At 44.5% G+C, this 15,827-nt stretch overlaps 1 protein-coding gene across 2 annotated transcripts in view; it reads right to left on the minus strand.

Annotated features, from left to right (window-relative positions):
- Positions 1-15,827, minus strand: part of LOC310765881 (uncharacterized protein C1orf21) — a 157,489-nt gene that overhangs the window by 23,055 nt on the left and 118,607 nt on the right. Inside the window, exons 5-6 of one of the 2 annotated variants that reach the window (XM_083621510.1) lie at positions 14,368-14,428; positions 1,439-4,238 (exon numbers count right to left, since the gene is read on the minus strand). In XM_083621510.1, the coding sequence (XP_083477636.1) occupies positions 4,200-4,238; positions 14,368-14,428 (100 nt within the window). In that variant the 3' untranslated portion in view covers positions 1,439-4,199. Of the gene's footprint in view, positions 1-1,438; positions 4,239-14,367; positions 14,429-15,827 lie in introns of those variants that run through there. The other variant, XM_083621511.1, reaches the window with a different exon arrangement.

Genomic DNA, 15,827 nt, shown 5'->3' on the forward strand with positions numbered 1-15,827 from the left:
ACACCATGTTTCAATTTTACTATAATTTTAAAAAGAATTGTAAACCACACTGTTGAAAGGTGGGATATAAACCAATTAATATAAATAAATAAAGCCTCTTTTCAAAACACCTTCAAGTCTTTAAAAAAAAATATGTCTCTAGTCTCAGCAGTATAATCACTCCTCCTATTAAAAAACAGCTTACCAGTTTGGAAGTGAAACAGCCCCATCCTGAAAAATAAGGTTGTAGTTTTTATCTACTTATGGGATGAAATATTATCATCTAAATTCCTATGACTGTCCAGGACTGAACAGTGGCCGTTGAGTCTATAGACATAAGAATGATAAAGTACCTCAGTCTATTGTCTAGAGGTGGAACGTCCTGGTTCCTAGCAATGAGCAATGGCCCTGTTCAGCCTCCTCTCCATACCAGTTGCTAAGATTCACTGGGGCTGGGGGGAGGCTGCTCTGGTGCCCAGGTCCTTCTCGCAGGCTTCCCACAGCCATCTGGTTGGTCGCTGTGAGAACAGGAAGCTGGGTCACTGGCTTGATGCAACAGGGTTCTGGAATTTTTTCCTCCCTTAGGGCAGAAGTGAGAATTGCTCATAGAAGGAGAAATTTAGTGCTGCTGTAATGAGAAGCAGCATGTCTGTCCAGAAAGAGCAAATGGTGGACGCTGGATTTTTCAATATGAAAAATGATTTTTGCTTTGGTTTTTTTGAACACTGAAAAATGCAACTTGGCTGCATGGAAGTCAATGGAACCCATGTTTCTGCATTCAGCAGCAGCTGTTGGTGTGCCTCTGTCTCTGGCACTCAGGACTCTGCCCAGGCCTGGCCCTCCTCTGTTCCCCAAGTGCTTTTCATCTCGCTAGAATGTTTCCCTGAACCTGGATAATGCTTCTTTATCTGGATGCAGGATGGAGAGAGGGGTGGGAGTGAGTCTACCCAGTTAACATTTACATGGGTTGCTCAGTCCACTTTTTCCTCCAGCTACACCCACTGCTGGCATGTGGTCCTCCAAAGGGTGCTGTATTGCAATAAGTGATCATGATGAGGGCTGGCAGAGAGCACCAGACGTGGGCCTTTGAGGGGAACTTTCAGGAGGACGAGAAAGAAAAAATGGGGAAGGAGAATGTCTCCTTTTGTGAACTTTGAACAGCACTGCAAGATCCCTCTTTCAGGTTGGGGAACACACTGCAACTCTTTGGTGTGTGTCACCACTTACTCTGATGTATGTTACTCAACTCTTAAATGATGCAGATAAATACTATACTCACATGTGGAATCCTACAGTTCTTCGGGTTAAGGGGGATCGACTCACCAGGCTTAAGATTCCTTGGAATGCAGAATCTGTCACACATTATTTTTTCCAAAGGAAAAAAAAATACCCCTTCTAATGGGAAGCTGCTTCATTTTTTAAAAAATGGCATCACTTGTGAAATAAAATCAACACCAGATAGGAGAACAGAAGCCTCTCTTTTAATTCTAGAGAAAAATCAGGATAAATTAGACTTTGATCAAACAAGACACAGGGAACCCGGAAAAGCAACTTCCAGTAAACTTGGAGAAAGTAGTACTGATATGAGACTATACAAATATTCAGTAATGTATAGGATATTCCATGTGAATTTATTTCACACCCAGATATCTTTCCTCTTTAGGGCACCCTCCTCCCCACAAAAACTGGAGAAAATAGGAGCTGAAAGAAGTCTGAACAAGTTGGTTATGGCATTCAACATTTCTGCAGCTAGAACGTGACTTCCAAGGGTAAATTTTGCTTCCCTCTATTTGCATACTGGCTTCTTATTGCAGGGAATTACTTCACATCATGATCAAGTCCCCCAAGGTATTTGGCTCTGAACAAGGTATGGTCTCCTCCACTGGGCACCACTGCAGATAGCAGGGGCTGAAGACACCATCTAGCACAAATCTACCCTTTACCTAGTCCCATATTCTGACACCCTTTTTCTGGAAATGCTAAAACAGAAGGGAAAAAGGGTTTTGGATCCACACCACCCCTTATAAATTGTAACCAATGCCTATGTCACATAGTCTCAGGGGGGAAATTATACCTGTAGGTTTACAATCTGAGGTAGACATGATAGACAGGGGAAAGTAAAGAGAGGAATGGGTAAGGGAAATTAAAAACAAGGTACCAAGGAAAGGGGGAAATCAGAAAAAGAGAAAAGGTAAATTTTAAGCAGTTTAAAATGTTGTATAGAGGTGAAGCAATAATGTGAGTATCAAAGGGGACAGGATTCTTCTAGAAAGAAGGTGCCAGCAACAGGAAAAGGAGAGGCATGGAAATGAACTGGAAGAATATACCTTGGAAGAAGATGACTAGAAACAGTGGAATCAAGAGAGCAGGAAGGAATGCCGAGACAGAGGACACCAGCGAGAACATTTAAAAGTTAGACCAATGAGCTTACGGTGAATATGGAAAAAATTAAGACAGTTCACAAAAGGGCAATTGGTAAATCAATCTCATTGTAAACATTTATGCTTAAGAACACAGTTATCTCTTATCTTAAGCAGAAGCTGTTTTTGCCCTTTCCTGTGAAAAATCTGGAGCCACTCAACTGATTCGCACCCAGTTACCACCACACAAAAGCCCATGGCATGTAGACAATGTTTCCATGCTTAGCTCCACCTTCTGGCTGGGGCTGATGGGGGTTCTGGTCCAAAACATCTAGAGAGCACCAGGGTGGAAAAAGTGGCTTCCGTTTTATAAAGGCTGGGCACCTACTTCAGAATCAAATGCCCAAGGCCCCTCTGTGACATCAACCAAGTCATAGCAGTTTATCCGATGGCAACCAGAGGGATGGGATCTACATGCCTAGTCACTGTGACATATCTCATCAAGATGGAGACAAAAGACATCACAGCTAGAGAGGCTGGATGGTGCTCATGGTCCATTATACTGATATTAGCTAAGCAAGGACGTAATTCAACTAGTTGGACTCGGGGGCGGGTAAAATCCTATGTGCAATATCTATCTTGATCCAGGGTAAAATCTTCACTTCAACTGTATTACAATTTCCACAGACTAATCTAAAATGTGCTTTTTCAATCTGTACACTTTTCTTGACGGACGGCCATCTTGAAACCCTGATAAGGCAAAGGAGGGATATAAACCCCAGCTTCTATTGCTGCAAGAAGCATTTTTTAATGGTTATACCCCCTCAAAGACATAGAAGAAAAATGCTGAACTTCTTTAAAGAATAAATGCAAAAGTGTTTTTGTTTTTTAAACCTTAGGCTTATTTTTACTCATGACAATATTTGTTAAAAATATTACATCTGCCTTTGAGAAGAGAGAGTATCATATTTTTATAATGTGGAAAAATAAACTCTACAGACATCCCAAATTGGCACACAGGTGCTTTAAAATAACATCCTCTCACAGGATAATTCCAAAGGGGTGCTTTGCTCCCACCCTGTTTACCCAATTATTCTTTAAACACACTGGACTGCATGAATGGGTATAAGACGAGAATACCTAAAAACAGTAAAATGTTTATTTTCTTAGAAAAAAAAGAGGGATTCAAACTGATTGTGGTCACAACTTCCATCTGTGGTCAGCAAAGCCGATACTGCAAGCTTATTCCTCGATTGAAATACTTAAAGAAACTTTTTTAAAAATACAGATTTCTGCTCCTGCATCACCATATCCAGTATTTGTGTGACAACATGCTTTTAAATTGGTAACTTCTTCCTAGCAGAGAAACGAGGACGGTCATGGCAAAGCATCCCACCTCCAAAGCTCTAAATTGTCCATATTAATAAGAACTCTGCAACCCGGGGGGAGGGGGGGGTTGACAAACAGAGTGAACTTGAAGGTTCAGCTGCTCAGTTATGGTAGGTGTTGTATAATACTACTTCAGCCAATAGAAAATAGGCCAACAGCCCAAGTGAAATCTACAGTGTCATTTAAGATTTTATGCTGAAATATTTGCTGTGTTCCTGGACACAGATAAGTGAAAAATCTGCCACACGTTTCAGCCAGCATCAGCCAAGGCAGTTCCACACAAGCTGTTCTTCGTTCCTTTCGTAACGTTCATTGTATGGTCATTAAGAAACACTGCAACTGAATGGAGCATACAATGTGGAAATGATCTTTTGTTATGTAGTGCTGTTCACTTGAGAAGACTTCCAAAAAGGATCTTGACCGTAATCTATTTACACAGTAGTATTCCCGTTTTGATCAGCAGAAATGGCACTATGTGATATCCTCCTCTTCTGAACAGTAATCACGACCCTTCAAAGGGAAAAACAGAGAGAGAGAGAGAGAGAGAGAAGTATATACACATTTAACACAGGAAAAACAGAACTAGCTACGTTGATTCCAGCTCTTTGGCAGCTACATTGAATCCTTCTGTGTTTGGTCCTATAGTGTTTTCAGTAGGAAACCTCTTCGTCATATGTGGTTAGGGCAGAGTGTTACCCTAAGCATTACTGGATGTCACAAGGGAGCAATCATAAAATAGCAAATGTACTGCCCTCCTATTGTTCTGTGAGCATCAAACAGGACCACCAAGACCACCTTAGTGCCAACTCAGGCTTGAACCCAGAATGAAACAGATCTAGATAATGGGTGTCATCCAAGAATGCCCAGAGTTGCACATGAATCACTAGTTCAACTCCTGAAGGGGTGTGTGTTTGCAACCAGCTAAGATTTGCAGAATCCTGGGGGTCCAGAAGAGCCTTCCTTAGAAATGTAATAATTACTACTTCCCTGAGCCACTTCCTCTAGGAAGCAGGAAGAGGCAACAGGCAGGTCCCATAGATGGCAGAACCTATGAGAGGAGGAGAAACCTGCTTCCCATCTTCTTCAGCAACCCTGGCACCAGGGGACTTTTGCGCCTCTGGCAATTATTATTCCTCGGTTTGGAATTTAGCTGAAGCACTTGCTCTATTTTTTAAGCATCTTGTCAAGCTTTCTGATCACTTTGCGTAGGCAGCAGCAGCAGCACTTGAAAAAAGGGAGAGGCGAGAACAAGAACATACACACTGGTTAAGAAATGAGGGATACAGCCCCCGTCTTCCTGAAGTGTGACAAGTAGTTCTTCAGCATAGTCAATCTCTGAAAGCGACTACCATGGAAAGAGGAGAAAGGGGATCATGGCTAAAAGTATTAATCAAATTAAGAAGCCAGTATCATGTCACATTTGAAAACAGCTCCTTTGAATACAGCATGCTGATCAGTTTCACTTTGAAGTTTTCCAAGCTGCAATATGGATTCATTTTTCTTACTTTCACGTCACAACACGGGCAACACTATCACGCTTAACCCAAATCACCAGGAAGGGTAAAGAGGGTAACTCAAGAAGATTTATGCATGTGGGTTTATCAATCATGATTTCCAACATCTTGAGGGAAGGGAGTAAAACCTCCCTTTGCATTACATGTTTGAAACGCCAGTAGAGGAGGCTGTAAAAGAGAAGTTGGCTGTGGATGGGGGGGGCTTGAAGTGAGAGGAGGCTATGGATGAGAAGGTCTAGCTCAGGGGTGGGGATTTTCTGGTCTGTAGGCCAAATCTGGCCCACCAGCTTCTCCATTTGATCTGCAAGGTCCTTCCACCAAAGCACACCCACCAGCCCCACATCTGGTGTCCTATGGGATGGGATGGGATGGGATGGATGCCTCATACCCTGCAGCAAGCAAGACTTTTCACCTTCCCACGCATCAACTGATGCACAGAGAGTTCAATCCTGCTTGGTGAAGTGTGCAAGCAAGCTCCCCAGGGGAACTCTGTCATGCATCCAAACCCTGCAGAAACCAGGATGGAACCAAAAGCTTCCAGATGGAGCCAAAGCATTTAATGCAAATCATTTCAGGATAGGAACATTGTAAACCAGTGAAAGACAAGTCATCAACTGTAGTTTAGCTCTGGCCTAGTCCATGAAAGTGATGCCCACACTAAGTCAGTTACATAAGGCTGAATTGCAAATAAGATTTGAGCTGGGCAACTGCAAGCAAGTCATGATGTTTTTCCTAAATAATCCTAAGCAGGGCTTTCTTTCAGCTGGAACCCAGTTCTGGCAGCTCCCAGGTGGGCACCATTGCCATTCTAAGAGAACGAGGGAGGTGTTCATGGTGAGTTCTGGCACCTCTTTTTTAGAAAAATAGCACTGATCCTAAGCAGCATATGAATAATACAAAGGAATGACATACGTTTCAGGCAGTATCAGACAAGCACTTTTTAGAGTACTATTTGCGCATCTTCCCCATCTATATCTTAAAAAATATTTTGTGAGCACATGCATCAGAAGTGTCTTCTAATTTGCTATTCCATTACAACAAACAAAGTCCAACTTTCAATAAAGTTATTTTCCTGCTTGCTGCCCCCGCTCTAATAATTGCTCACTTCGTCATGAATGACATGGAGCAGCCAGTGTGGCAATGTGGCCGGAGTGCTGGACTGTGATGAGAGACACCCAAGTTCAAAGCCCTACTCATCCATGAAGCTCTTGGGATGACCTTGGGCGAGTCAGTATCCCTCAGCCTAAACTGCTTCACAGGGTTGCTGGGAAGAACCTGGTAAGCTACTCTGAGGCCAAACAGTCCACATTCTCCTACCCATTCTGAAAATACACATGCATTTTTAAAATTTACCCAAAGAAGAAAGCATGCAGATAATTTCTAATACAAAAATTTCCAACTCTGTAGTCCTTAAAAATGGGACTGCCAAATTTCAAGCAGTAAAAATCCAGACAGGAAAGTTGTTGAGCTATTTTTAAGGTAAATTGCCAAAAACGACACTGCCGACATGGTTTGCCATACATCCGGATTTTCCCGGACATTTTAGCAATTTTCACCCAGACACTGCTTCCGAATGCAATATTCTGGATATGTCCAGGAAATTCCGGATGTATGGCAACCCTATTAACTGTTCCTAATTCTAAATACTGTATTTTGCAAGTTCAGAAAAATCCCCTCTCACAGAAAGAAACTATGCATGCACTTTGTTGCACAATTGTGGCATATTTTCTCCTCAACAGAAGAAGCACAGACCCCAGGATCAATTTGAATTGAAAAACAGCAGGCTCCTCCCAGTTCCAACAGTTTTAAAAAGTACAATCAGTCTCATGTTCTTATTGGGATACTGTGTCCCCCCCCCCCCAATATCCGTTTATTAGTTGCTTTCTTGTTTTAAAACAACAGGCTGGCATCGCAGGATCTCAGAATTCCTCTAAACTAAATGTATCTTCTCCAGTGTGGGGTTGGGGAGAGCAGTCTGTGTGAAGGCAACACAGCCTCTCCTCTTGCTCCTGCATTTAACTAGGTGACGCTGCTTCTCTATCTGGCATACAAAGCAAGCGAAGGAAGAGGTTGGGTGGGCCGCTGCTGCTGCTGCTGCTGTGGTGAAAGAAACGGTGCCAAAGAGCCTCTCCTTCAGCTGTCGCTAAGAAAGCTGGCAAGGCACAGAGGCCTTTTCATGAATAGCACCCCAAAGCAATAAAGAAACGGCTCACTGCTACAGGAACTCCCATTTTTCAAAAACTGCCTTCTCAGAAAGGATGGAACAAAAAAGGCCTGCGCGTTTGCATGCACACATGTACATGGCATTTACTTTTTGCAAATAAATGAATGGATGCGTCCACAGCACTCCCATTTTAACCAATAACTTTTGTAGCGTAAGAGAGCCTGCCCTGGCAGTAAAAACCACATATCATAGAACCACTTGTATACTGCGCAAAAAAGCTCCATTGTACATTCCAATAACACACCCCATTCATGATTTCACAAATAAAGTGGTTTACTGTGGCACTGCCATGAAATGGCTTATGGTGTCAGATGTGTGTGTATGTAGGAAAAATTAATTTATTAAGTACATTATGAATGGCAATCCAGCCTACAAGAAGAAGAAGAGTTTGGATTTGATATCCCGCCTTTCATTCCCCTTCAGGAGTCTCAAAGCGGCTCACATTCTCCTTTCCCTTCCTCCCCCACAACAAACACTCTGTGAGGTGAGTGGGGCTGAGAGACTTCAGAGAAGTGTGACTGGCCCAAGGTCACCCAGCAGCTGCATGTGGAGGAGCGGAGACGCAAACCCAGTTCCCCAGATTACGTGACTACCGCTCTTAACCACTACACCACACTGGCTCTCCACAAGACGTACACACACACCTCCCGTAATAGATGTCCTTGTTTTGATCCTCAATTTTAAAATGATGTCTCACTACCTTTGGAAAGAGCTAAATTCAGTGCACTTTCATTGTCTCTCCTGGATTTCACTGCAGCCAAGTCTGAAAGGAAGCCCTCTGCATTCAAAAGAAGCAGCCTTTAAGCTGGGGCCTTCTGCTTCCTCCCAGATAGGCTGGGAGAGTCTGGCTGTTGTCAGGGCTGAGCCACAGCAGGGCAGCACTAATGGTAACTGCTCTTTTCTTTCCTCCAGACTTCTAGCCACCAGCTCCAAGGCAGCTGCCACAAAGGAAATGGGGAGTCTGAGATGGGACTGTGCTGGTCAGACTTTTGTTCATCAAAGGGCTGCTCCCTTGCATTGGCATGAAAATAAAAATATTCAAATGCTGGATTCACAGAGCTCATGAGTGCAGACATGTCCAGCTGGTCGTCAGTATGACAGCTACCAGAAACAGGTTCTGAATCAATTCCTGTATTTTGTTGTGAAACTCTGGGGAGAGGGGAAACATTTTTCATCCTGCCAAAATAAAGTATTGGTGACTGTAAAAAATATAGAGAGCTGAAGTTTAACAAGTGCACGGCATACCAGATATTGCCACAACCTACCATTTTACTTAGCGCCAAACTGCGCAAGAGAGCAGCTGAGAGGGTGGCGTGAGATGCACAGCACAACTTGGGCAAGAAGGAGAGAGAGCTGTACTCTTCTTCCAGTCACAATATCTCCTCGCTCTGCTGCCCCCAATTTGCTCCTGTGCAAGTTCTCTGACCTCCTACCTACCTATTAGAACTATGTGACTGTGGTGCAGGCAGGGAACTCATACAGGGGCACAGCAATGACTCTGGGGGAAAGCACTGGTGAAGTAAAGATCTCACTTTCCCCCAATGCTCAAGATCACCCACGCTAAACTTTCAAACTCCAGTACTCCGTGCTTTACAAAAAATCTCTACAATGCAAATTGAATCATGCTGCTATCACATCTAGTAGTCACACTCTTAGAGATTAGCAACTGTGGAGCCAAATGGGCCCCAAATCTTTCCCATCATGTCGTCAGTGTTCTTAGGGCACCCTCTCCCCCCATACATTACAAAAAATCACTTTATCCAGTTATGTGGGGAACTCAATTACGCAAGCAATCAATTCAGAAAGCAGCTCTGTCAGCCCTCTGCTTGGCAGTTCCTAAGCACTGTGAAAAGGACCATGACAAGTGGGTGGGACAAGCTACTTGCCAATCATCTGATGGCTGGAGGTGATTGACAGGTGGGCTGTCCCATCTACCTTTCAAATTTGGCAAGTAGGGGTAGGAACCAATAAGGATTTGGTCCACTGGGTCAAAACAGTAACGCAGCCTTAATCCATGCATTACCCCTTCAATTCACTTGAAAATTAGCTGTCAGTCAGGAATTTAGAATTTGTCTGTAAGTTGGTATTGCTCCATTTCCACTGTTCAACTTAAATCTTTTCTGAAAGGTTCTTTTATAGAAGTGGCCCAAGACATTTTGGTGCCAGAGGCAGAAAATCCACACGGCACACTCATAGTTTAATGTGAGATACAGCCCATCCTGGGGATATCCTATGCTAGCCTCGTTGAAACGAACAAGTGCTAGGCTCCAATGAATTTCAACAGGGCTTGCATGGAAAACTTCCCTGTGGGCTGTACCCTATTTTGTTAAGCCTCTCTCCAATCTTGCCACCTTGAGTGACAGCAAAAATCTGACCTCGTGGTCAGGGCTGCCTCGGTTGTCCAATATCAAAGAGCAAGTTTCAGGCGCTGCCTCAATTCAGCAACATTGCTTCTGAGGCTAATTAATTTGTTTGAGAGAACTGTCGCCTGTAGTGAATCTCCTAAGAATCATCAGTATTTGATTTTCACTGTTTTGTTGCAACTCATACTCATGGCTTCTGAAGATAATATTCATGTCTTGATTTCTAAGGTCAAGCTAATTACTTGTCCTACTGACCCAATCCCCTCTAATTGACGCCTGGGACTCATTCTTCAGGCCTAATTGATTCTATCATAAATTCTCCATTCTCTGCTGCGAAGCTTCCCTTGTGATTTTGGCTACGCTTTGGTGAGTCCTATTTAAAATAGATCTTTAAGCTTATTAAACTTTCCCTAAATATGTACCTCCTCCATTAGCTTGGCTTCTCATTTGTGCAGCCCTGTTGCTTATTCTGGACTATATATTAACAGCAGGATTACACTGGCATGTGAAGCCCAGGACTCCAATAACTGTAGCAGGATATTGGGTCCAACTTCCAGTGTCCCACAAAGAGGAGGAGGAGGAGAGGGAAATGGGAGTGCAAGTGGCATCTGGCAATAGCCAATGGTGGCACAGGAAAGGCTGATTGTTTGAGAAGCTAAATTGGGAGTTGATAATTTCAACTAAGACTTTGACAGAATGACCCTCTTAACTCTTCTTGATATCTGAGTGATCTTTGATACTATCTTCCATGGTATCCTTTTGGAATGGCTGGCTGAGTTGGCTGCAGTACTTTGTGGTGTTTCCAGTCCTACCTGCAAATTAACATCTGCCAATCACTGGCTTTAAATATAGGAATGGGTATCCCAAGCTTATGGCAGATAAAATGGAAATGTTAACCTTGCTAAACAATTTCTGACTTTGGGGAGGAAACGTGTGCACAACCACCAAAAAGGTTATATGCAGCCAAGAGAGAACAAAAGATTCCTTTTCTAATAAGGAAACAGAGAGCACTTATATTTACTTTGTCAACGAACATGTCACATATTTTGTCACGGAAATATTGTTATTCCATACAGGTACACTGTGGGACGCGGGTGGCGCTGTGGGTTAAACCGCAGAGGACTTGCTGATCAGAAAGTCAGCGGTTCGAATCCCAGTGACGGGGTGAGATCCCGTTGCTCGGTCCCTCCTGCCAACCTAGCAGTTCGAAAGCACGTCAAAGTGCAAGTACCGTATTTATTTTTCGCCCTATAGGACGCACTTTTCCCCCTCCAAAAATGAAGGGGAAATGTGTGTGCGTCCTATGGGGCGAATGCAGGCTTTCGCTGAAGCCTGGAGAGGAGAGGAGTCAGTGCGCACGGACCCCTCTCGCTCTCCAGGCTTCAGGATGATATCCGCAAGCCAGGGGACCCCGCAGAGTTCCCGCAGGACTCCCTAGGCTTGCGGATAGCAGCCTGCTGCCCGAAGCGCGCTGAGCAGCCTGTTCTGGGGGCTGGGGTCGGGGGAAGCTCCCCCGCCCCAGCCCCATGCCTGGGTGGGAAATAATTTTTTTTCCTTTATTCCCCCCCAAAAAAACTATGTGCGCCCTATGGGTCGGTGCGCCCTATGGGGCGAAAAATACGGTAGATAAATAGGTACCGCTCTGGCGGGAAGGTAAAAGGCGTTTCCGTGTGCTGCTCTCGTTCGCCACATGACCCGGAAGCTGTACGCCGGCTCCCTTGGCCAATAAAGCGAGATGAGCGCCGCAACCCCAGAGTCGGTCACGATTGGACTTAATGGTCAGGGGTCCCTTTACCTTTACACTTACACTGTGGAGAGTTATGGGCAAAAATCTCCTCTGCCACATAACCATATCACATAAAAGTTTCAAAGCACACTTTTTTCCTATTTGTTTGGTAGAGGGCAACTTCAATTTGCAAGGGCAAATTTTAGTTGGCAAGGTTGAAAGTTAAGGGCACGCTTCCTCTCCCCCCCCCCCCATGTGGTTATAGTGTGCTTTGGTCTGTTTTCTGCAGTGGACTGACCTGATTCAGCCACTGCCAGCAAGGCCAATGGTAGGAATTAGGTATGTCCTCCTTGTATCTGAGCAGCTCAGCCAATGGCAGAGGGAGACACTACTGCTTACGCCACATTTCTGTGACAGTAAAATAGCCAATCATTGCCTGGAGCTTTATTACCATGACAAAATACTTAAATGTACTGTAATCAACTTTGCACCACTGCAGAGATATGAATGAAATAAAAACAAGTGTGCTCAGATGTTTTATTTAGCTACTGTGATTATTTTCAGTACAGGCACCTGAAATATCAGCTGTCTAAATGATCTGAAACGCCCACTGAAATCTGTGACTAGATATCAAAGGTGAACATAAAAGTAGAGTCCTTCATGAATTATCGGTGCAAAAAATACTTATCCATTAGGAGTTTTTTCTCAAATGCTGGTTGTTATTCAAGAACCAAAGCAGAAAAACAGCCAGTTTTAATGCACTGCATTAAAAGGCTTTCCAAACCAAGGTAGGCAGACACTGGGTTGGTTTAAATGTAATTCTAACCAAACCGTAGTTAAGCATTATGAGAATGAGCCTAATCTTCCCCCAGGTTTGCGCCCGTCCTGCTCTTCTTGCTGCGTGTCATGAGGAGGTGTGTGGAAGCTCCTGCTTCTCTTTTACATGAGCTACAGCTCTCTGTGTCATCTGAACCCAGACAAACTGTGGTCAATCTTAACTAAGGTTAATGGGAACAAGCCAACTTCAAATCATGGTTTATGATGTTACCGTATTTTTCGCCCTATAGGACGCACTTTTCCCCCTCCAAAAATGAAGGGGAAATGTGTGTGCGTCCTATGGGGTGAATGCAGGCTTTCGCTGAAGCCTGGAGGGGGGTCGGTGCGCACCGACCCCTCTCGCTCTCCAGGCTTCAGGAAGCTATCCGCTAGCCGTGGGAGACGCAGCTCTCCCACGGCTAGCGGAGACCTTGCCGGCACCCAGAAGCTTGGGACACGCTGAGCTCAGCACGCCCCAAGCTTCGGGCTTCGCGCAGCGCTCCGCTAGCCGTGGGAGAGCCGCGCAAAGTCACATGGCTCTCCCACGGCTAGCAGATAGCAGCCTGTTCTGGGGGCTGGGGTCGGGGGAAGCTCGGGCTTCCCCTACCCCAGCCCCGCACCTGGGGGGAAAATAATTCTTTTTTCTTTATTCCCCCCCCCCCCAACGAGTTGCGTCCTATGGGGCAAAAAACACGGTAGCTTGTTTTCACTAATTATCATTAAGATCAACCACAATTCAGGGTTGAGATGACACACTAAACTGTAGTTAACCTAAAATGGAAGATGAAGCTTCTGATCCCATGCCAAGGGAGGAGAAGGGAGTGGGCAGGTCTGGAAGGAGCCCCTGGTTAGTAGGCTGGGCTCATTCTCTAGATCGGTACAGTCACTGAGATGAAACACTTGGATGAAAGGGTACGTACACAATACTCTTTCTTTCATAATGCTTAATTTAGCCCCTCTGACAACCACTCTCTTGCATTTTTTGATATCACAGAATGACTTATTTGACATTATTACTGTGCTCCACTAAAGGGTAGAAGTGATTTTGTTATTTGGGATAATAACAATACTTCTCACCTAGGATGAACATGGAATGTGCTCAGAACATTTTTTTAAAATCACAATGTGATTTTTTAAAACTATGGACAAGGAGAATCAAGAGTGACTGAGAAGCCTCCTTACACAAATATGCCATGTCAAGTCAGATGATATTCCCTTAACTCCTATCTAGGTCAGAGCTGATTGCTGCCCTGAGCAACTAGGACAGGGGTCAGCAAACTTTTTCAGCAGGGGGCTGGTCCACTGTCCCTCAGACCTTGTGGGGGGCCGGACTATATTTTGGAGGGGGGATGAATGAATTCCTATGCCCCACAAATAACCCAAAGATGCATTTTAAATAAAAGGACACATTCTACTCATGTAAAAGCATGTTAATTCCTGAAATGTCCATGGGCCAGATCTAGAAGGCGATTGGGCCGGATCCGGCCCCCGGGCCTTAGTTTGCCTACCCATGAACTTGGATAACTGATCTCACTGGTGATAAACTGGCCAGTGTCCTGACCTGGCATCTGCCACTGCATCTGATACCAAGAGGCATCCAATGCAGGGACATCAAAGGCTGCTCTGACTAGAACAGAATGCTCCCTTCCTCCAAAGTAAATCCTTCCCCCTTGAGCTGCTTCACTGCTAAATACTCACCTTAGCCCTTGTCGGTTCCCACGTACAAGGTGGTAACATGCATGAGCTTTCACATCCCATTCAAAATAATGGCCATCCAACAAAAGGTTGGTTTAGTATTCACAAGTTTGTTGTCACTTTCGCAATAAATCTTTGAAGACTGACATCATGACAACCTGAATGGATGTAACTGCAATTATTTAGAATGGAAACATCATCAACATGAGAAACCACCCTAGATTAAGCCCCCTAATTGATTCTTGTGTCTAGGTCACATTCCATAATTGCCATGCAGAAACATATTCTAAGTTATGCTTACCTTTTCAATTTTCTCATCCAGCATTCTGAAGAATTCTTGTTGGCTTTCAGAGATGTGCATGCTGAAACACACAAAAAGAACAGATTCATTTCCCTTTTTGTTTGTATTCAGTCAGCAATTGAGAGCACTCCTTTTTAAATAAAATTTTTGATTCTCCTGCTGCTTAAGGAATTGAACACAAGTGCTGTTCTTTGTGCTTTGTTTTTGCTGCTGCCTTTGGTCTGATAACTTGTGCTCTAATTGTTGAATGACTGCTGTTTGCATTTCTGTCTGTGAGTCACCTTGAGCAACTCCTTTGGCGGAGGGGGAAAGCAGGGGGTAGGATTCAAGTACCGTAGATTCCAGCGTATTAGGCGACTGGGCGTATAAGGTGACCCCCAACTTTTGCTGTTCAATTTTAGAGTTTTAGAGTTATAGAGTTTGAGCGCCGCCAGGGGCAGAGCGGGCGTTTGGCGGGCAGGCGCCACGCTCTCGGAAGGACTTTCCATGTCCCTTCTGTGGGGAGGGAGGAGGAGTGACAGCAGAAGGGACACCTCTGCTCACAGGCTCCCTCTCCTCCTTCCCAACGCGTATACCCAACGTATAAGACGACCCCGACTTTTGGGGTGGTTTTCCAGCGATAAAAAGTCGTCTTGTATGCTGGAACATATGGTAAGATTTCCTTGAAGTAGACCCACTGAAATTAATGAACACAACTATGTTAAGTCTATTCATTTCAGTGGGTATTACTCTACTCACCGTAGTTAAACACCACTGAGGATATCAATTTTCAAAATAAAATATTTGAGAGGCCCAGTGAGATCAATAAATGGACCCAATCTGCTGTACACAGACACTGTGTACAGTACTGTGTCACTCTTAAGGCTGCCACATTCAAACTAGAGAGGAAAGCACTGGCCCCAATCCACTGCCATTTCCGTTCCGCTGGGATCCTGCTTTTGGGTTTCCCATTGGTATCTGGCTGACCAATGTGAGAAATAAGGCATTAGGTTGAATCCTTAGTCTATTTCCTGGTAGAGGATGAATTGGTGCATTACCCTCTTCCTCTAGCAGGTGCAGTATCTCAGGGTACCCTCGTAAAGGGGTCTGGGTGTAAGATTCTGTCCAGAAGTCAAGAGGGGAGCGGAAGGACCATAGAACTTCCAATGGTGGCCTTGGGGGCCGTTTTAGTTGACCTGCATCTTGGGGTGGCCTGTAACCCAGGCATGATCCTATCTAAACGTCAGCCTTCAGGCAGGAGGCTGATTCAGGATACACACCCAGGGGCATAAGCCAAAGCCTACTCTCATCTGTAATCAATAAAGTTGTGGCCATTTTCAATTCCAGAACGTTGTTGTGTCAATTTTTTACCTGTTACCACCTCGGCCCTTCCTGTCCCCAGGGCACACTGTGTGTGGGCCTCTGTCAGAAGTCAGCCAGCAATAAAATCACATGGAATAAGTGAATTTTACTCTTTATTA

The sequence above is a fragment of the Podarcis filfolensis genome, assembly GCF_964270895.1.
Source record: "Podarcis filfolensis genome assembly, chromosome: 6".
Classification (NCBI taxonomy): Eukaryota; Metazoa; Chordata; class Lepidosauria; order Squamata; family Lacertidae; genus Podarcis; species Podarcis filfolensis.